The sequence below is a fragment of the Rhinatrema bivittatum genome, chromosome 9 (assembly GCF_901001135.1).
Source record: "Rhinatrema bivittatum chromosome 9, aRhiBiv1.1, whole genome shotgun sequence".
Taxonomy (NCBI): domain Eukaryota; kingdom Metazoa; phylum Chordata; class Amphibia; order Gymnophiona; family Rhinatrematidae; genus Rhinatrema; species Rhinatrema bivittatum.
In genome coordinates, this window is record NC_042623.1 from 19,405,059 (window position 1) to 19,428,112 (window position 23,054).

The 23,054-nt window shown below is 48.8% G+C and overlaps 1 protein-coding gene across 1 annotated transcript in view; it reads right to left on the minus strand.

The window, feature by feature from the left end:
* The window catches only part of PODXL (podocalyxin like), a 98,610-nt gene that overhangs the window by 33,636 nt on the left and 41,920 nt on the right, over nt 1-23,054 (minus strand). Inside the window, exons 2-3 of the mRNA XM_029616200.1 lie at nt 13,372-13,948; nt 9,854-10,083 (exon numbers count right to left, since the gene is read on the minus strand). Of these exons, the coding sequence (XP_029472060.1) occupies nt 9,854-10,083; nt 13,372-13,546 (405 nt within the window). The 5' untranslated portion in view covers nt 13,547-13,948. The remainder of the gene's footprint in view (nt 1-9,853; nt 10,084-13,371; nt 13,949-23,054) is intronic.

Below are 23,054 nucleotides of genomic sequence, written 5' to 3' on the forward strand. Positions count from 1 at the left end.
CCCAGCCTTGGGCATAAAATGCAGTTAAGTAGTAGTGCGTGACAGCAAGGGACCTCAGTATCTGTGACGCAGGAAATAGCCAACAAGGAACTGGCTGTGAAGATAGCATCAGCTCAGGAGCCAGCACGGTACAAGACTCTGCAAAGAGCAGGTACTCTGGTGAAATTTAAATTGGATTCTGGAGCAGACATCTCTATCATAACCGCATCTGCTTATGGCCATCTACATAAGAAGCCTTCCCCAAAGCCGATGAACTCTGATGAGCGCAGGGGATAGGGTACCCTCAAGAGATCGGTTCGTAGCACGTACTCACCTCAATATCTGCGACGCACCCAGGATCATTCCTTCTAACCGGTGGTGGTGGTGGTGGATTTAGCAGGTGAAACGTTACTGAGTAGAGGAGGAGCGGGAGCAATGGAACGGATTCACCAAATCAAGGCAACGTTGTCTTCAGTGAGATGGGACACAAAGGGTGAGCAAGTCCCATCATATTCCAGTATCACCAGTACCAAATGTCAAGGCGGAGCGGAAATGCATGGAAACAGGCGATGCGACCGACCCAACGGAGGAGAGGTGCTCAGCAGCCAAATGAAATGGGAGCATCCGCCAGTGTGTGGAGCTCACAAAACTCAAGAAAGATGTCAAAAGGGGAGAAATTCATCCCTCGCACGGTACGTTGCAGGCGTGGACTATGGGCTCCGAGGTGGAGTTGGCGCAGCCTGCAGGGAGGAGCCCTGTAGGGTCCCACCGTCGGCAAGCGGCGCTGGCTGAAACAGAGGCCCAAGCTGGAGCTTCACCAATACCAGCCCTCGTGCCCCTTAGCTTCAGCCCTCGGGTGCCGGGGCCGGCTGGACTTAGGCACAGGCCTCTCTGGAGGTGAAGATCCGTCGAGCCGACGAGGGTGCAGCGCCAGAAGCGAAATCTGAGCCTAACAGCGGTCAGGGCAGATGGCAGGTGATCAAGGTCAAGTTCAGACTGCGGTCAGAGGCGGGCAGAGTTCAGTCAAACAAGCAGTGGTCAGAGGCAGGAGGAGGTCGAGCAGCGACAATATCCAATCCAAAGCCAGAAGAGAAACGAGGAACGAAGAGGAGGTTGGAGGATGGGGAACCACACAAGCGGGGAGAAGTTGCTGAAGACAGACGAGGAGGATGACTGACCACCAGGAAGACGAGAACTCAAACACAGACCAGGAACAGGACACAGGACTCGGGGACCCGAAATCAGGAACAGAGCACAGCAGGAACCAGGAACAGGACAGGGGCAAAGCCCTGCTCCAAGGAGTCGACCTATTGCCGAGGCCTCAGTCCTTTATAGGGCTGAGATGATGATGTCATCAGGGGGGGGCGCGTCCGAGGTCTTCCCACCACTGGCCCTTTAAGGCTGGTGCAGCCGGGAGGCAGGGGCCCACGGTCTTGGCCACGTCCTGCCACACAGGATGAGAGCAGCCACCAGGAGCGGCCTCCTGCTGTGTCCAGGGGAGATGGCCCGATGTCGGGGAAGCCCAGTGCTAGTCCGGGGAACAGGCATGGCGGAAGGGCGCGTCTCACTGGGGGGGGCTGGCCACACCTCGAGAGGCAGCTTGGATGAAGTCCGGGCTGGAGGTAAGAGCGGTGGTCGGCTGGGCCCACCGAGCGCAACACAAGAGGCGCTGGCAGGAGGACCCACGCTCTTCAAATTTATTAAAGTAGTAGGAGGCATCTCTGCATTAGAGTATGGATTTAAATATAGAGTTAGTAAGAGCCTACAGAGACCTTTCATTAGTTCAAAACTGAAACTGTCCTTGCTTATCTACAGTGAGGTAGGAACAGCTTCACGGGATATTGAAAACCGGATTGTGTCTGGATGTCCCAGCAGCAAACAAAGCTTAACTTAATAACATCTGCTCTGACAGGAACAGAGCTCTCTGTAATTATCATCAGATAAGGAGCTCCGGGGGGCCCAGCCAATCTGCCCGGATGCCCCCATCTACTGCCACACATACCCTACTTGACCCCTGGTCTCCGTTAATTCTTGCTATTGCCACTGCTCACTGTATCTGACCCCAGCATCGAATTCTGTCACCAGGTGGTTCCTTCCGGGGAAGATTTACCTACTCTACACGTCTCCTTTTTCACAGTAGATCATAAAGTGACCAAGGGATTCAAATGGAAAGGTGCTGGCCTTACCGCTCCGGTGGTGGCTGCATCCTGTTAAAGATTCAGATCCTCGGGTCAACCTCAGCATAAAAGTGACCCCCGATATTTACAGCCGCTCACCTCCTGTTGCGTTCGTGCCTCTTCTCGCCCCTCGCTCTACCCTCCCTACCTGGGATGTGACTCCCTTCGGCTCTGACGGACAGTGCAGCCGAGGCTCCATGTTGTTGTAAGTGATATTTTTGCATCAGGAAACTGCACTTTGAATGTCTTTTTTTCATATAAAATCTGTTAATATAAATGCCTAACCTTTAACTGTGTGCATGGGGAGAGCTGGGGGAGGGGATGGGCAGAAGGCTCGTAAGGTTCGCCAAGCACCTGATTCCCGTGCACCAGCCCTGACAGAGTGCGCTGTGCACAGCCCCCCTTGCCATTCACTTATCTCCCACATTCCCAGGATGCAAATGCTGGTTAAGGTTGGGAAGCAGATGATAAGGGCTCCCAGCTTCCTAGACGTATTATCACTGGCATTCTTATCTGGGAACTCTGACCTCTGCCGGCATTTCAGACTCCAAGGGGACACTCCTCCCCCCCTCCCTTCCCGGGGCCGTCCTGGTGATTTAACCTGCACCGTGCTTTGGGAGGGGGAGGGGAGGGGGGGCGCCATCTCATCCTCAGGCAGCAGATTGCCTTGAGCGGCCCCCCCTGCAATGACTCCATCGGGGGCTGACGCTGGAGATCTCAGACAGGTGCCCAACTGCAAAACTCCCTCGGAAATTGTGCTTTGGCCAGCTTCAGAAGGTCCGGGGACTTTCAAACAGAGCTCCAGGGCAACGACATAGCAGGAACCATTTTTTTTTTTTTGGGTTAATGCTTAGGGAAAATACTGTTTCACAGAGATTCTCCTATTGTCTTACTTTAAAGGGAGCTCGCACAGAACGTAGTTACCATTTCGCATACGTTGGGAAGGATCTAAAAATCGATGATGACTGTGTTGGCCAACCATGCGCGTCACCACAGTGTTTTAATTGCTTCCTAAATCATTTTAGAGACCCGTTTTATTTCATCCTCAGGGACACCAAAGATACTTTATGTCACTGTGAATGAGGAGTGGGTATTCTTTTACCGCACTGTATCGAAGCAGGCAGAAGCAGTCATTCCTGCCACTGTGAGCAGCAAACTGTATGTCTCAGCTTCTTCCAGATGTCCTTCTCAGCAGTCAGGTACAATCGGTCCAACATTTTAAACTGCAGCACATTGCGGAAACGTGAAACACGGAAAGATGATGGCAGAAAAAAGACCATTATGGCCTATGTGGTCTGCCCGTCCACACCAAGAGTTCAGCCTTTCAATCCCTACCAGGCCCTTAGAAAGCCTCTGCGTTTATCCCATGCTTTCTGTCCTTCTCTCCACCATCTCCACTGGAAGGCTGTTCCATGCCTCCGTCACCCCCTCGGCAAACCGCCTTGTGACCTTGAGCAAGTCACTTTACCCTCTGTAACCCCAGGTACAAGCTTAAGGTAGCCTTCTGGGGCTAGGGAGATGCCTCCCGTACCCAAATGTCATCCACTTTTGATGTGGCTGAAAGGCAGAATATATATCAAAATTAAAAAGAAAAACATATTATTCCTGAGCCGATCCTCTTTTCACCCTCATCCCCTCGTTCTAGAGCCTCCTTTCCTCTGAAAGTGGCCCCCCTCCTGTGCATGGAAACCTTTGTGATATCTGCATGTCTCTATCATATCTTCCCTGTCTTCTAAGGTTTACATGTTTAGATCTTTAAGTCTGTCCCCAAGTGCTTTAGAAGGAAGACCACTGGCCATTTTAGTAGCCTCCCTCTGGAGCGACTCCATCCTGTTTATATCCTTTTGAAGGCGCGGTCTCCAGCCTTGTACTGAGTATTCCCAGGGAGGTCTCACCAGGGACCTATACAGGGGCAATATCACCTCCCTTTTTCTGCTGACCATTCCTCTCCCTGTGCAGCCACGCATCGTTCTGCCTTTTATTATCGCTTTACCCCTGTTCTTTGGTGCTTAGAAGAATTCTACCCCCTAGACTATAATGCTCCCTTGGGTTTTTGCAGACCAAATGCATTAAATCTTAGCCGCCAGATCCTGGACCATTCCTCAAGCTTTGCTACTTCCCTCCTCCTGTTTTCCAGCCCCTTTCCGGGTGATTACTCTGCTGCAGATTTTAATGCCATTGACAAAAAGACACCCTTTCCCCAACAATCCTTCCACAATATCACTCACGAAGATGTTGAAAAGAGCCACTCCGAGGAGCGACCCCCCGAGGCCCACCGCTGCTCATGTCCTTCTCCTCGGAGTGAGCGCCAAATTCCCATAACCCCTTTGTCACCGCCCATTCTGAGTTAGACACTTTCCGGCCCACACCAAGGACGCGCCGTTTATTTATAAGTTGTCTGCATGTCAAAGGCCTTACTGAATCCAGGGTCACTACATCTATCTCCCCTGATCCAACCCTGGTTCTGGGAAGCTGTTCCCCTCTTTCACTCCTGCTCAGAGATTTCTGTTATAGAAAGCACCAGAAAATGAGTAAAATACCTAGGGATCCTAACATTAAAAGGTAAAGGCTTTTATTTGTATGCTTTGCGGCTTGCAACACTCAACAGAGCTACCTTTTCAAACTTCTTAGAAAAATATATATGCATGCATGTCTTCTTGGAAGGCATCCTCGCCTGTTGTAAAACTGAAACATTGCTGTTATGGTGCGATGCCACACCAGTAATAGTAATTAGCTATCACTGGGCCTCATCCAAAAAGTCCTTTTTCCCATTCCGTGCCTATGGAAAAAAAATCCTTACTGAATAAGGCCTATTGTCAGCTGATCTCTAAGGAATGTCTTTGATGTCCCAAACGGTCTGTGAATGGCAGTTTAATTAGTGTTTTTGCATCACTTTTCTCCAGTATGCCCTAAGAAAGAGCAAAGGAATTAGGCACCAGTAACAAACGTTACTAGTGATCAAATCCGAGATAATCACTGGAAGGAAAATAATAAATAAAACTACTGCAATATCACAGAACTTGAAAAAGAGAAGACGATGATCAGATAAGGCAACTGATGAGACGGAAACTTAAAGGAGCAATTTGTAAGGGTTAAGAGCCTGAGTATGGCAGGGAGACTCATGGAAGCCCAGAAAAAATATATTCCACAAATTAGAAAAGATCAAAAGAAGAAGCATCCACCAGCATGGCTAAATGCTGCTGTGAAAGAGAATAACAAAGCCCAAAAGGCATCTTTTAAAATAAAATGGAAAATAGGAAGGCACATAAGTACTGCCAAATTAGATATAAACATTAATAAAGCAGGCCAAGAGAAAACTGAAGAGAGACCTGGGGAAAGAAGCAAAGCTAATCATTTTTCATGAAACCTGCAAGGGAGTCATTTGCACGCTTCGATGACCCCCTGAGAGAGGACAGGGCTGTAGCAGAAATAGTAAATGAATTCTTTATTTTGGTCTTTACTGAGGAGGAAGCTGGGGAGATACCCTGACCCATTCTTCGTAGGTGATGATTGAGAAGAACTGAGTCAAATCAGTGCGAATCCCGAAAGAGGTGCTAGAGCAAACTGACAAACTCAATAGTAGCAAATCACCAGAATCTGATGGTATTCACCCCCAGAGTGCTAAAGGAACTCAAATATGAAATTGCAGGCCTGCTACTGGTAATCCGCAACCCATCACTCAAGTCCGCCTCTAGTCCTGAGGACTGGAGAGTAGCAAATGTAACACCAATTTTCAAAAAGGGCTCCGACTGGTGAGCCTGATGTCAGTGCTGGGTAAAATGGTGGAAGCTATTGTTAAGAACAAAGTGGATAAACATGACTTAATGGGGAAAAGCCAGCATGGATTTGGCAAAGGGAGGTCATGCCTTACTAACCTCTAAGATAGCCTTCATTTATGTGCTAACCTATAAGAATTATTTGCAGGTGTGAATAAAAGTGGGCTGATCAACATAATGTACTTGGATTTTCAGAGGGCGTCTGTGATAAAGGCCCTCATGAGAGAATGGTGGTCATGGAATAGGTGGAGACTTCCTGCAGTGAGCTGGTAACTGGATAAAAAGACAGTAAACAAACAGTAGGACTAAATGGGCAGCTTTTCCATGGATAAAGGTAAATCTGTCCTGGGACCAGTGTTGTTTAACTTACTCATTAATCATCTGGAAATGGGAGCAATGAGTAAACTGATCAAATCTGCAGATAAATAACCCTTGCTGTAATTACACGATGTTAGGTTCCATATTAGGAGCTACCACCCAGGAAAAAGATCTAGGCATCATAGTGGATAATACTTTAAAATCGTCGGCTCAGTGTGCTGCAGCAGTCAAAAAAGCAAACAGAATGTTAGGAATTATTAGGAAGGGAATGGTTAATAAAACGGAAAATGTCATAATGCCTCTGTATCGCTCCATGGTGAGACTGCATCTTGACTACTGTGTTAAATTCTGGTGACCGCATCTCAAAAAAGATATAGTTGTGATGGAGAAGGTACAGAGAAGGGCAACCAAAATGATAAAGGGGATGGAACAGCTCCCCTATGAGGAAAGGCTGAAGAGGTTAGGGCTGTTCAGCTTGGAGAAGAGATGGCGGAGGGGGGATATGATAGAGGTCTTTAAGATCATGAGAGGTCTTGAACGAGTAGATGTGAATCGGTTATTTACACTTTCAGATAATAGAAGGACTAGGGGGCATTCCATGAAGTTAGCAAGTAGCACATTTAAGACTAATTGGAGAAAATTCTTTTTCACTCAATGCACAATAAAGCTCTGGAATTTGTTGCCAGAGGAGGTGGTTAGTGCAGTTAGTGTAGCTGGGTTCAAAAAAGGGTTGGATAAGTTCTTGGAGGAGAAGTCCATTATCTGCTATTAATCACGTTCACTTAGGGAATAGCCATTGCTATTAATTGCATCAGTAGCATGGGATCTTCTTAGTGTTTGGGTAATTGCCAGGTTCTTGTGGCCTGGTTTGGCCTCTGTTGGAAACAGGATGTTGGACTCTTGGTCTGACCCAGCATGGCAATTTCTTATGTTCTTATGACACTAAAATATTCAGGCAGACTGTAAGGAACTGCAGAAGGATATCGCGAAACTGGGAAAAAGGGCACCTGAATGGCAGATGAAATGTAATGTGGACAAGTGCAAGGTGAGGCACCCAGGGAAGAATAATCCTAACTATAGGTACACAATGCTGGGTTAGGAGTCACCAGCCAGGAAAAGGATCTTGGAGTCAGCTCAGTGTGAGGCGGCAGTGAAAAACAGCAAGTAGAAAGTTAGGAACGATTCAGAAACGAATGGAGAATAAAAACGGAGAATATCATAATGCCTCTGTAAAGATCCATGCTGCAGCTAGACCTTGAGGATTGCGTGCAGATCTGGTCGCCGGCATCTCGAAAATGATAAATCAAAAATAGAAAAGATACGAGGAGGGCAATAAAAATGATAAAGGGGATAGAACGGCTAAACCGGTTAGGGCGCTTCAACTTGGAGGAGAGACAGCTGAGAGGGGACAAGATAGAGATTCATAAAATGATGAGTGGGGTGGAGCCAGTAAGTAGGGAACGGTTATTTACTCTCTCAGACAGTACTAGGAATAGGGGGGGGGAGATACTTCATGAAAGTAACAGGGGGCGGATTTAAAACGAATGGGAGAAAGTAGTTTTTCACTCAGTGCAGAATTAAGCTGTGGAATTTGTTGCCGGAGGATGTGGTCAAGGTTGAGTTTCCACGCCAAAACGAATTTAAGCATTATATGTGCTATAATAAACCTTACACGAAAACCACATGGGAAGCAGGCAGCCATCGTAGATTAGGTTTTATGTTTATGGCTTTTAGTTTATTGGATTGGTTCATTGTGTTGTTTGTCTCTTTTGATGCCGTTTTTAAGCTACGGGCTGAGCACACTGTAATCCATTTAGGATGAAATGGTCCACCATAAGCAGAACACAAGGATTTGAAAGAAAATAAATCAACCAGGCATAGCTTGGTTTAAAGTCCAAAGACCATGACCTCATACATACTTGGGAGATTTGGGAAAATCACTGCTTACCCTTGGGAGTGAACGCCGTGGAACTGGATCTACCCTTTGCAATCTTCCTAATGACCCGGATCGGCCGTTGTCAGAGACGGGATGCTGGGTTTGGTGGACCCTTGATCTGGCCCAGCCTGGCACCGTGAAGTAAAAAATGTGACTCCACCTAATTATTCAATGTAAAGGTTCTCTGCAGGCTCTGATGCCTTTTTTTTATCGGACCAAGAAAGCAATCTCAAGATGCTAGGGGTTCCTGAGCTTCTGAAGTCACGCAGGTCCCTTCCTCAGGAAGCTCTTTTACATCAGCTGGGGAGGCAGCACTCACACCTCCTAAGATGGTATCCCAGCCATCGCACAACAGTGGCGCCTGCCGGCTGGCGCAATAATATATTTCTGCTGGGTTTTTAGAGCGAGCCACACAATCTGTGCCTCTCGGCAGAAGAATCTCGTTACAGTGGATGGGCTGGATGGGAGGGGGTTAAAAATGAAGGGACACGGCAGGGTCGATCCCGGTAGGGGCCAGGTTCAGGTCCCGGCCCTGGCCTTCCCTGGCTTCTCGGGCGGGCTGGGGGGGGGAGTTCTGCAGAGGCAGCGCTCATAGTCCCGGCGGAGAAGACCCCCCCCCAAGAGCCCATGGCTGTGAATGAAGGCTTCCAACCTCTCAGCCTGGCAGGGCCTGATTGTGATTTGAGCGGGAGGAAGCAAACAAGACAGATCCCGTTACTTAGTGTAAATAGTTAAGCCTGTGACTCAGAGCCTTTCTGATGAGCGAGAGACTCTGGTCAGGCTGTTGGGGGGGGCGGCTAGCCGTATTTTCAGCACCGTAGCCTTGAAGTGCAGCTACCATGATGTATAATGCTGCTTTGTTACAATAAATTAGCAACTTCGCAGGTTCAGGGACAGAACATCCCGCACCCAATGCAAAGGTCATTCGGCAGAGCTGCCTCTCGTCGGCTCCACACAACCCTACAAAAAAACAAAAAAAAACCCTCCATTCATTCCTGATCATGAGCAATTATTATTAATTACCGTCATCGGAGCATCTTTTGCAGCCCCTGATTACGGACTAAACGAGCTCCGCTGCCCGAACTTACGGGCCGGCCGGGGGTCCAGGACCTAAAATTCAAACAGGCTCTTCTTCAGGCCTCTGGCAACAGAGCGGTCAAGATCTTCCCGCCGGAGCGTCTCCATGGGAACCGCGCCTGCATTTCCTGGATCCCGCACCAGCAGGGCCGCAAGCTAATAAGAGGTGCGCACGCGCTTCCCAGTGGGCGGTGTGGAGCTCCCCCGCGGTCAGGCTGCTGATATTCCTGATTCTGCAGCTGGATGGCCTGCGGCTCGAGGATCGCGCTTTGCCCCATAACTCTGTGGCCACTGAGCTCGGCTGCCAGTGCCTTGCAGGGCAATGTAAAGATACCGCTGCTGAGCCAGCTGTGTTACTGGGTGGCGCCAGGCCATTAGGGGGTGGAAAAGCTATCTCATGCGTATTCATTGTGGCTATCCTGAAAACCTGGCCCGTTTGTGGAACCTCCAGGGACCGGAGTTTGCCACCCCTGGCATTAAGAGGGAGTCTGCACCGGCCCTGAATTTGCCCCGTTGCATGCATGGACTTGTAGTCCCTCTAGGGGTTCTCACAGGCTTTGAAAAACTTCCTTCCTTGCTGCTGAGCTTACCTTGATTGCGAACGGCGGTTTGCCGGTGTCGGGCTTGCTCGGCCCGGTCCCTGGCACCGTGACGAGCAGTCTCTGGGAGGTGGAGCCGCTGCCGGCCGCAGTGGGTGTCAGAACCGGGCTGAAATCTCCCGGTGTCAGGGAGGTTGCGTGCCCTCTGCTTGTTGGAGTCTCTTGGGTTTGCGTGGCCGTCGTGCTGCCTTCCAGTGATGTAGTTGTTAGCGTGTCCCCACCTGACAGAGGAATTGCAGAAAGAGACACGTAATCATTTCCACTCACACAGCGGGGAGAATGTCTGATCGATTTCTAGTGATGTCAGAAACAAGAAAGAACGAAAACAGGGTTTCCTGCGAGCCATTTTCACTGCACAATAACCAGGAATCTGAATAATGCTCACCACAACTGTGAGCGAGGTAATGCAGCCGGCGTGCATCCCACAGCTCTAATTCTTACACGACTTTAGGCATTATGGCAGGGCTTCCCAAACCTGTCCCAGTGATTTATCTCATGAATATGCATAAAATGGAGATTAGTCTCATGCATACTCATTGTGGCTATCCTGAAAACCCAGCTGGCTTTGTGGTCATGAGGATGGGCTTAGGAAGCTTTCTACTGTGGAACAGCAAAATGATTATATCTTGGATCAAGTGAATATTCCAACCCAGAGGCTTCTTTGGCACCCCTCCCCAATATATACATTTAAAATTTCCTAAACATTGATAAAATATTTCAAAACAGCAGACACATCAAATCTCCCGCTCTCCATATCTGTCATCCTAAAACTGTTGCATGCATGCACACACACACACACACACAAACAAAATATGCTCCCTCTCTCTCATACACACACATACATGCTTGGTGAGAGACAGAGGGAGCATGTGTGTGTGTGAGAGACACACACACACACGCACACACACACACACACACAAACAAAATATGCTCCCTCTCTCTCATACACACACATACATGCTTGGTGAGAGACAGAGGGAGCATGTGTGTGTGTGAGACACACACACACACACTCTTTCTCTGTACCTCTCTCACACACACTTCCTCTGTGTTTCTCTCACACACATACATGCATCCTCTGTATCTCTCTCTCACACACACATGAAGACAAAAACTGAACTAGAAACAATGGAAAAGCAGAAAATCACTATTCCTCAAAACAATACAATCAAGAAATATAAATCAATCAGAACAGTAAAACCATACTAAAAAATATACAAGGGATGCTTCAAGCTTTCCCTTTCGCCCGGCGGGCATGAAAATGTAGAAAACCCTGAAATTCAGCTTTGCTCATGCGGGGATGGGATTGGTGCCTCTTCTGTCCAGCAAGGTCCGGAAAGGAAACCGATTCCGTGAAAATGCAGGACCCGGGCCTGGTTCTCAGGTTTACCACCTGCAGGGCGGCGCGCTTTTAGGAGAGAGTGCAGTGCTTTTCTGCAAAATCCTTTTCCCTCCCTGAAACTGTTCGGGAGGCGGGGTCCTGGGCCACAACGTAGGCTGTTGCAGAACTGGGCCAGGTGGCATTTTGCACTTTTTGGCCCAAAGCTTAAATCTAACCCCCCCCGTCTCTTACACCGTTCGGGGTACTGCCTGCATATATTTACATCCATGTATTTACTGTTATTGTTGTTCCATATATTTACCGTAACTCAACTGTTCCTCTCTCCTTCCTCTCTTCCAGCCTCCACGTTCCTGTAACCCTCGTTCTTTGTAACTTACCACTTCCCTTAACTCTTATCAGTAGCTCTCTAGCTATGATTATCGTTAAGTTAAACTCCCCAATGTTCGATGTGCACCGATGTGATAGGACGTGTGTCACGAAGGGCGGCACAGAAGAGAATTAAATAAATAAATAAATAAATGCCGGAGATCGTTCGGCGAGCGATGAGCAACTTTCCAAGAACCTCAGGTTCCGCCCTCCTGTGCCAGGGGGGTTCGGACGCCTCACAGGGGTTCGACGTTGGGCCACTGGGTGAGAGGGGCGGCCGTTACCACTGCCGGCAGGCCTGCCGCGGCGAGGGGGTTCGGTCTCAGGGCAAGGCCAGTGAGGGAACCTAAATAGCCCAGGTCCATGTCCCTGGGAGGCAGGATACACAAATATTGAGTAACATTTTGGGACTTGTATGGTGAGAAAGAGGCCTCTCTTGTTTTTGGTCTGCTAATCTCTTCCTACTCCTTTGGGGTTTGGCTGAACTGGACTCGGTCTCTACTGGGGGGTCACAGTGCCATCAGCCTTCATTCAACAGCCACCAAGGGGGGGATGTTCTCCCCCGCCACACCTGTTTTTCATCCCTCAGCCAGGAGCCACCAACCGCAACCTGATCAGGAGCCCAGTAGCCGGGGCGTCCTAAGGCCGACCCCCAGTAGGCGGTGCTCTCGCCCGACAGCTGGGACTCCCTCCCGCCTGGGGCTGTGAGGTTCGTCACCCCCAGAGCCGGCCGGCTCGAAGAGCAGAAGCCAAGCCCTGCACAGCAGTGCCACTGAGTTACCCCCAGAAAAATGGGGGGGAGGCCATAACAAGAACAGGATTCAGGAGACCTGGGATAAGCAGCTTAGACCAGGAATGGGCAGACTGCACGGGTCTTCAAGCTCCTTACTGCTGTCGTTTTCTGTGTTTCTACATCTTACGGCCCCGGTGACCTTCTGCGAATTGGACTTCTTTTTTTTTCTTTTCTTTGCAGGACAGTGAAAAAAAGACCCTTTTTTCAAACCAAAATATGGGCTGGTCTCTCTGAAGGCAGGGCAAGTAACCACTCTGGGGGTCCATATTCAGAGGCACTTAGCTGGGTGCTTTCCAAACTAAATAGCAAACTTTTGAATATTATAGGCACTTATACAGCTACATTTTTGCCGGATAGTGTAGGGGCGTTCTGGAAGGAGCTAAGTTAAGTAGATAATTCATCCAGCTAACTCTAGATGTACCGATGAGCTGGATAAAGTTACCCAGTTATCCTTAAGATAGCCGGCTACATTCAATAGTGTGGCAGGATTACTGAATATCCCCTCCCAGTGGCTGACTTTGCAATCCAGCCAGCGTCTGAATACTGCCCCCCTCTAATGTTAGTACTTTTGATGCAGCTCAGCATTGCTCTCTGCTATCAACGGCAAGGAGTAATGGAGAATTGGATTCAGACAGCACCCAACAAGGGTCCCACCTTTTACAGACCGGGAATCTGTTAAGCATGAGGGGAAACCTGCACGGAGCGGCAGGTGCTGGGCAGATTTGGTCCTTTTCTGCCGTCATTTCTAAGGTAAGCAGGGAAGAAACATTTTGCTGCTCCAGTACAAAGGAAAAGCCAATTTCAGGAGCTCAAGGCTTGAAATTTCAGGATTTCTCCGGCAACATAAATTCTGGATCTAACCAGGAATCACATAGACAAAAAAAACAAAAAACAACAAAAGTACACAGTAAGTTACATAAAGCAAAAATCAAACTAGTAGCTGAAGACAAATGAAACGAATTAAATTGCCAATCACAATTCTGACAAAAATGATCATTGCTTGCTTACCAGGAGCTGGAGACAACACAGTAGGTACGGCCAATGACGAGAGAGTGGTCACGGTTTTGCCGGTCGAGGCGCTGGGGGTGGGTGCCGACATCTCGCCCAGTTGAAGTTCCTGACGCTGTTGTGGGTTTATCAGTGGGCGCTGTAATCGCCCTACCAGCCGCTGTTGGTGCGACATCACTGGGAGACGTCTTGGCACCCTGAGAGGCCGTGGAGGAACCAGGAGCGCTGGAGGTCTCCGAGCTGCTTGCTGTGTTGGTCAGGTGGGTGGCCCCTGGTGTAGGCGAAGAGGCTTGGCTGCTTGCCTTGCTGCCTCTTGTGCTCGTCGCTGGTTCTGCAGGCACGGGCGTGGCTTGGGTCGTGCCCACCGTCTGTTGAAAGGAGGTTGAAATGGTTGGTACTGAAGAAGTTGCTTTTTCATTTTTCGCTGATGTCGCCGTAGACTGTGGGGCTGTTGCTGGGCTGCCCTGTGTCTGGGTTGTCAATGTATCCGGACTTGTCACGGTGCCAACTGTAGGTCCCTTATTTGTACTCGTTACTGTACTAGACTCAGCTTCTGACATCGGCCAAAGGATAAATCCTGAAAGGACAAGTTTAATTATACTCATTAGAGTGTTGGCCTTCCATCTTTACTCTCTGTCCCCAATGACCTTTAGCATGTACACACCTGAGTTCAGGTCACCCAGAGACTGCAGTAGATTAGCATGGGGGAAGGGGAGGTCCACTTTCTCTCTACTGATGCCCTCGACTCCTCTCTCTTTCTCACTCCCTCTTTCCCTTCCTCCCCTCCAGGGATGACCCCAGCACTTTCCATCCTCCTGGCACCCTGACCCTTGTCTTCCCCTCTCAAACAATAACCCCAGCACTCTCCCCTTCCCCTCTGGACTACAACACTTTCTGCCCCCCTCTCCAAGCCTCACCTTCTCTCCTCCCCAGACCTGACCCCAGCATTTTCCTTCACCCCCCCAGCATGCACCTCCCTCCTCACCTCCCCACCATTTACCCCTTTTCATTCCATCTCACCAAGTACTCATAGCCTCCTCAGTTCCCCAACATTTACTCCCTCACATGGCACTATTTACTCCATCCTAGCCTCTCCCAAAATTCACTCCTCATCGCACTGTCCCCAGGCGTTCACCTCTCCTCTTGCTCCCCTTTCAGCATTCACCTCCTTTCCCGCCCTACAAATCACTCATAGCAGTCACAGCCCTCATCCTCCTCCTCCTGTCCCTGCTGACAGCAGAGAGCCCCCTGGGGAAAAGACTAGGAGTGGCTGGAGTTAAGAACGTAAGCCTTTCCATACTGAATCAGACCAAGGGTCCATCAAGCCCAGTATCCTGTTTCCAACAGTGGCCAAGCCAGGTCCCAAATACTTGGCAGAATCCCAAGGGGTAGATAGAGTCCAAGCTGCTTATCCCAAGAATAAGCAGTGGATTTCTGCAACTCTACCTTGACAATGGTTAATGGACTTTTCCTCCAGGAATATGTCCAAACCTTTTTTAAACACAGCTACACTAACAGCTTTCACCACATCCTCTGGCAATGAATTCCAAAGCTTAATTATGCGTTGATTAAAAAATATTTTCTCTTATTAGTTTTAAATGTATCACCCAGTAATTTAATTGTGTGTCCCCTGGTCTTTGTACTTTTTGAAAGAGTAAACAACCAATTAAAGTTTACTCATTCCATTCCACTCATTATTTTATAGACCTCTTTCATATCTCCCCTTAGCCATCTCTTCTCCAAGCTGAAGAGTCCTAACTTCTTTAACTTTGCGTCATAGGGGGAACACCCTTTTTGTAGATCTGGAGTACTTCAGAATGTGTGGTAGCCCTTTACTTGCCATCCGTGCATACTATGGTGTTCCAACAACTAAAACACCCTTTTTCAACATATGGAGAACTTCAAAATGTGTAGAAGCCCTTTATTTTAAATCCAACAGTCATCCCTACATTCTTTGGTGGTTTAACAACAACAACAACCCCCTTTTTCTACATAAGGAGGACTTCAGAATATGTGGCAGCCCTTTACAATGAATCCTACAGTCATCCCTACATTCTTTGGTGTTTTAACAACAACATCCCACTTTTTCCACATATGGAGAACTTCAGAATGTGTGGTGGCCCTTTACCTTAAATCCTGCAGCCATCCGTAGAAAGGAAGCTGTTCTAACAATAAAAACACCCTTTTTCTACATATGGAGGACTTCAAAATGTGTGGTAGCCCTTTACCTTAAATCCTGCAGCCATCCGTAGAAAGTAAGCTGTTCTAACAATAAAAATACCCTTTTTCTACATAAGGAGGACTTCAGAATATGTGGCAGCCCTTTACAATGAATCCTACAGTCATCCCTACATTCTTTGGTGTTTTAACAACAACATCCCACTTTTTCCACATATGGAGAACTTCAGAATGTGTGGTGGCCCTTTACCTTAAATCCTGCAGCCATCCGTAGAAAGGAAGCTGTTCTAACAATAAAAACACCCTTTTTCTACATATGGAGGATTTCAGAATATGTGGCTGCTCTTTACAATGAATCCTACAGTCATCCCTACATTCTTTGGTGTTTTAACAACAACAACCCACTTTTTCTACATATGGAGGACTGCAGAATGTGTGGTAGCCCTTTACCTTAAATCCTGCAGCCATCCGTAGAAAGGAAGCTGTTCTAACAATAAAAATACCCTTTTTCTACATATGGAGGACTGCAGAATGTGTGGTAGACCTTTACGATATGTCCTACAGCCATCCCTACATTCTTGGGTGTTTTAACAACAACAACAACCCCTTTTCCTACATATGAAGTTCTTCAGAATCCCCTTTATCATTTTGGTCGCCCTTCTCTGTACCTTTTCTAATTCTGCTGTACCTTTCCTGAGATTGGTGACTAGAACTGCACACAGTGCTCAAGATGAGGTTGCACCATGGAGTGATACAGAGGCATTAGGATATTCTCTGTTTTATTCTCCATTCCTTTCCTGATAATCCCTAGCATTCTATTTGCTTTCTTGGCTGCTGCTGCTGCTCACTGAGCAGAAGATTTGAACTTATTATCAACAATGACACCTAGATCCTTTTCCTGAGTGGTGACTCTAATGTAAAACCTTGCATTTTGTAGCTATAATTTGGGTTTCTCTTCCCTAACTGCATCACTTTGCAGTTGTCTACATTAAATTTCATTTGCAGGCCCCATTTCCCAGTTTTGCAATGTCCTCTTGCAATTTCTCACAATCGTCTTGCGATTTAACAACTTTGAATAATTTTGTGTCATCGGCAAATTTGATCACCTCACTCGTTCCCATTTCCATGATGTTTATAAATATATTAAAAACAGTGGTCCCAGAACAGATCCCACCAGATTCCACCATTCACCTTTTTTCCATTGGGAAAATTTACCATTTGGCCCTACTCTGGCAATCCACAATAGGGCACTGCCCCCATCCCATGCTGTCTGCTCCAGTCCCTCCCATCCTGTAATCTCCCCCTCCCCCCCCCCCCTTTCAGTCCTCACAGGTTGCTTTTTACAGAGTGGACTTCTAGCACAGTTTCTGCTTGAACCTCACCCCCTCCCCTCCTGTCTCTTAATGAGGAGGGAGGCCAATACAGAACTGTGCACTCGGTCGAGCGCACCGTTAGCCCCCATCTGGACGCGTGTTTTCAACGCGCTATTAATACCCCTTATACAGTAAGGGGTAATAGCGCGAGGAAAACGCGTGTCCAACCCCCCAAAAACTAATAGCGCCTGCAACATGCAAATGCACGTTGATGGCCCTATTAGGTATTCCCGCGCCATACAGAGAGTAAAATGTGCAGCCAAGCCGCACATTTTACTCTCAGAAATTATCGCCTGCCCAAAGGCTGGCGTTAATTTCGGCCGGCACCAGGAAAGTGTACAGAAAAGAAGAAAAAACTGCTTTTCTGTACACCCTCCGACTTAATATCATGGCAATATTAAGTCGGAGGCCCCAAAAATAGAAAAAAATAAAAAATCGTTAAAAAAAAAAAAAATCAGCCCGCGGCTCGCGGGTTGGAAGACGGACGCTCAATTTTGCTGGCCTCCGTTTTCCGAACCCGTGGCTGTCAGCGGGTTCGACAACCGATGCCGGTAAAGTTAAGCGTTGGCTGTCAAACCCGCTGACAGTCGCCGCTTCTGCCAATAAGGAGGCGCTAGGGAAGCGCTAGTGTCCCTAGCGCCTCCTCATTACCGCGGCTCCTCATTTGAATACAAAATCGCGCGCCCAGGAGACAGGCCTGGGCGCGCGTCGGGAGAGCGGGCGCTCGCCTCGGAGCGCCGGCTCTCCCGCGCATTTTACTGTATCGGCCCGACTGTTGTGTGTGATGGCGTGTGCTGAGGGGGGGGGGGGTGTGCTGGTTGTTGCTGGTACGGGTGAGAAGTAAGTGTTGTTTGTGTGTGGATGATTTGGGAGAACAGGGTCTCTCAAGCTGACCCCCCTCTTCACTTTGGGTTGCTTGAAAACAGATTTCGACAGGCAGCCAGCATGCACGTTTCACTTCTTTGGGTTCATCTGCATGCTACTATCCTGTGGGAGATGCACGCTAATTCTGCCTCATTTTTAGAGCTTGCAGGCTAAAATGTAGTGCACGGCCTGATAAGTGGCAATCCGGCGCGCACTAAATTTTGCATGCATTTTAGTGCATAGGCCCCTTAACTTAGCACATCTCCCAGCATCCTTTATTTACGACACAGACCGAATAGAAACACTTGATGGTAACAGAAAAGCACTGCCCTTCCGGGAAAGCTCCGGAGGGACGCACTTTTTCATCACACATAGGACTGTTTGTGTGTCTCTGTGTGTGGTGGGGGGAGGGGAGAGGGGATAAGATTTTTCCAAAGGAGCTCTCACTGTACAGTCCTCGTGCCATTTTCTTTTAGGGTCGAGACTGAAATACATTCTGTTTGAGTCAGGAAAGAGGGACCCGTGTGGCCTTGGAGCCTCCTGTACTTCTCTGTGTCTTGACTGTGAGCTCCAAGGAGCAGGGGCTGTCTCTTAGGTGTCTGCAGGAGTGACCTAATGGCTAGGGCAGTGGGCCGGGAAGGAGGGCAACCGGGCATCAAATCCCGCTGCCGCTGCTTGTGACCTGGGGGCGAGTCCCTGCACCCTCCCCTTGCCTTGGGTACAAAACTTAGGCCCTGATTCTTCCATTCTGTGTCTCTTGGGAAAAATGCTTAGTAAATGAGGACCCGAGGCTGGAAACCCTGTGGGGAGAGAGAAATACCTGCAGTACCTGAAGGTTATTTACTCTGAAGCAGCTGAACGGCAGAACAGAAATAAATGAAGAAGCAAGGATGCTCATGTACCTGCTCCAGCCTCACCCCTTCCCCTCCCGTCCCAGACTGACAGGAGGGCAGTGGCTGTATTAGGGAGCACAGTGGCTTTCCTTTGCAGTGACTGCCCCATCCTCACCCCTTCCCCTCCCGTCCCAGACTGACAGGAGGGCAGTGGCTGTATTAGGGAGAACAGTGGCTTTCCTTTGAAGTAACCGCCCCATCCTCACCCCTTCCTCTCCTGTCCCAGACTGACAGGAGGGGAGGGGATGGCCTGGGGGGTAGTTGAACGGCAGAATATAAATAAATGAAGAAGCAACGATGCTCATGTATCTACCCCACCCTCACCCCTTCCCCTCCTGTCCCTGACTGACAGGAGGGCAGTGGCTGTATTAGGGAGCACAGTGGCTTTCCTTTGCAGTGACCGCCCCATCCTCACCCCTTCCTCTCCTGTCCCAGACTGACAGGAGGGCAGTGGCTGTATTAGGGAGCACAGTGGCTTTCCTTTGAAGTAACCGCCCCATCCTCACCCCTTCCTCTCCTGTCCCAGACTGACAGGAGGGGAGGGGATGGCCTGGGGGGTAGTTGAACGGCAGAATATAAATAAATGAAGAAGTAACGATGCTCATGTATCTACCCCACCCTCACCCCTTCCCCTCCTGTCCCTGACTGACAGGAGGGCAGTGGCTGTATTAGGGAGCACAGTGGCTTTCCTTTGCAGTGACCGCCCCATCCTCACCCCTTCCCCTCCTGTCCCTGACTGACAGGAGGGCAGTGGCTGTATTAGGGAGCACAGTGGCTTTCCTTTGCAGTGACCGCCCCATCCTCACCCCGTCCCAGACTGACAGGAGGGCAGTGGCTGTATTAGGGAGCACAGTGGCTTTCCTTTGCAGTGACCGCCCCATCCTCACCCCTTCCTCTCCTGTCCCAGACTGACAGGAGGGCAGTGGCTGTATTAGGGAGCACAGTGGCTTTCCTTTGCAGTGACCGCCCCATCCTCACCCCTTCCCCTCCCGTCCCAGACTGACAGGAGGGCAGTGGCTGTATTAGGGAGCACAGTGGCTTTCCTTTGCAGTGACCGCCCCATCCTCACCCCTTCCCCTCCCGTCCCAGACTGACAGGAGGGCAGTGGCTGTATTAGGGAGCACAGTGGCTTTCCTTTGCAGTGACCGCCCCATCCTCACCCCTTCCCCTCCCGTCCCAGACTGACAGGAGGGGAGGGGATGGCCTGGGGGGCAGAGTGGCTTTCCTTTGCTCTGCGCTGTCTATTCCAGGCTTATCCCTCCCCTCCTGTTCCCTGCAGGCTGCCTGAGATTGGCACTGCCCAGCAGAATCAGGGCACAGGTGATGAACCCATGCTTTAAGTCGCCCCTTCCTGCAGTCTCCGGGTAAAACCCATTCCCACGTATGATTCATGATCTTAGGATTTACCACTGATTTCTCTCAAAACAAGTTGTGATTTCACATAGGAATTGTCAGATGAATTCTCTGTTCTATACCTTTCAGGCAGGGGGAGGGCGTGTGTCTCCCCCTTTCTTTAATTTGGGCTTCCCAAGCCTTTAGCCAGTGTGACCCCCATTTTGGTGCTTGAAAACGCACATGGCCCCCAGAGAACGGCCAAAATAAATCAGCAGGTGCACGGCCCCCCCCTCCAACAATCACTCCTTCCCACCCCTCCCCGCACTTCAACCTTCACCCCCTCCACAGGGCCTGCTGTCTTAACCCTCCTCTCCTCCAGCAGATCCCCTCTCTCAATCTCTGCTCCTCTCAACTCCCCAGCCCATCCCCTCCAACCCTTTTCCTATCACCAAGTTGACCCTCTCACCCCAAGCCCTTCTCGTAACCCCAACTGATCCTCTGTCTTCCCTCCCTCCCTCTCACTCCATCTCCCATTCTTTCCTCATTCTCATCCCCTATCCCCCTCTCACCTTCCAACTTCCCCTCCTCCCCTACTCCCACATTCCCCCATCTCATTCCCTCTCACCCCCACCCCCCCCCCCCCAGCTCCACTTACATCCCCCGGTCAATCTTCTATCATTCTCCCCTTTCCCTCCGCAGCCAATCCCTCTCCACTTCATCCAACCCACAGAAACTCCTCCTCCTCCTCCACCTCCTCAACCCTCCCTTTAAATAACTCCTCTTCCAAACAGCCCGCTGGCCAGGGTCAGAGGCAACATTTTCCTTTCAGCCTTGGCTCAAAGGTGAGTGAAAACTGGTGAGAAGAGAGGGCAGGCTGATGACAGGGACAACATTTGCCTCTTGGGTAGGTTCAGTGGCTGGTGAGGAGCAGTGGCCATCTTCACTGCCCCCCCCCCCCTTGCATACTCAGCCCTCCCCTCCCTTACGGCAGATACCAAGCCTGACGGTGACCTCCAAGCAGAGGCAGTGGCAGCAGGCATGTCTTATAATTCAATTAAACAGCTTCTCACTCACATGTCCTTAGCACTCAATAATTCCAAAACGGAAATACTGTTTATTTGCGACAAGGTCACAGAGAAAATAGAGACAGATATCCTAATGCATTCCCCGTCATAAAAGATCCAACGCGAAGCTAGAGATTTGGGATACATCCTTGATTCTGAATTAAGCATGAAAGCAACAATAAAAGGCGATTATAAAGGATGGCTTCTATAAATTAAGAGTACTAAGGAAATTGAAGCCACTGCTGCATCTTAAATGACTTTAGACTCGTTCTGCAGGCCTTGATCGTACCCAAATTAGGTTATTGCAATGCGTTATTATTAGGGGTCCCAACATCAACTATTCGTCCGCTGCAATTATTGCAGAATGCCGCGGCGCGACTTCTGTCCAATACAAATAGGTTCGACCATGTTTCTCCGGTACTGATGAAGCTACATTGGTTACCAGCCCAGTTTCGCATTCAGTATAAGTGTCTTACCCTAATCCATACAGCAATATACGGGAGTAATTCCGAATGGCTGAATGCTTCATTGTGCATTCACGTCCCAGCCCGGAACTTGAGATCAATTGGGCAAGCTCTACTATCAGTACCATCACCTAAATTAGCTCATTTGGGCTCTGTGAGGGAGAGGTCACTGTCCTGGGCAGGACCAAAGTTGTGGAATTCCCTACCGCTTGAAATTCGCTTAGAGGAAAATATTAACAGCTTTAAGAAGCAGATAAAAACCTGGTGATTCGAGCAGGCGTTTAAGTAAGCCTATTGGCACTCTTACCTCAGTTTCATATACTGGATGAATGATCATAAGGAGATAAAGGAATAACATCAAAAGGGGTTGATGGGAAAGAGGGCACAAGAAGGGCAGGAGGAAGGCAGGGATGGGAAAGGGAAAAAGAGGATGAAGGTAGATGGGTGGATTTTAATGTTTTAGAACTGTTTTTATTAGTTTGATTGTATTTTAAACTGATTTTAATTTTACGTAGAAGTAAGATGTAATTAATCTAATATTTTAGTAATAACAATGTAAGGTGTATAATGATAAGTTGGCTATATCTGTTTTTTGAATTTTGCTACTGCAAATTCTATTATTGTGAACCGCCTTGAAATTAAGTTGAAAGTCGGTATATAAAGATAAATAAATAAATAAATAAATAAATAAATAAATAAGGACGTCAGAGCGAGGCCTGCGAGCTCCTTGCCTAGGTCCTCTTCTTACGACGTTAAACTCGTGGCAGGGCAATGCCACTGCAAGGCCCGAGAGTGCGCGCTGGCTCCCAGGCCCCACGCGGACTCCCACTGCTGGCGCCGGAAGAGCACTCGTGACCCCCATTTGGGGTGTGGGAAGCCCTGGTTTAAAATGTTTAAATTTCTTTCCCCTTTCTCCTGCTCATGAATATTGCCAGCAAGGCCTGAAGTGGAGGGTATTCTTCTTCTCTTCTTACACTGTATAGTTTTGGGGTTTTTTTTACCCCATCCTCTTCCATTTTCTCCCTTCTCAACTTGACCTGTCCCGATCCTCTCTTACTAACTCTTTTCCTACCCTCTGAACATGGTCCTCCCATTGCTGCAACCAAGGGACATTTTTTCAGATATAAGTGACCCCTACTGCTCGTTCATCTGCAAAGATTAAAATATGATAGTTAAGTTGTACACTGACAGATGATTATAACCACAGGCCAACGAATGCATAGAAGTCTCAATTTGCAGCTTTAGGTGTTTATAAGTTGGTGTCGCAGGAAAACGCAGCTACAGTCTGATTCAGTGGTTTATTGTGTGGGATCCCTTTGGTTTTTGCCATTCTGCTTTCCTTCACTTGAGGTTCTTCTTTATTGTGCTGTCGTAAATAGCATCTTATAGCGTAGACAATGCCGTTCATTAATTCACGTTGAAGTGCGCACAGCTGAATGTACACGGCACCCAGAAAACACAAGACAGCAAAACATTCCTATTGTCCCTTCCTGGAAGCGAGGATGCACAGGG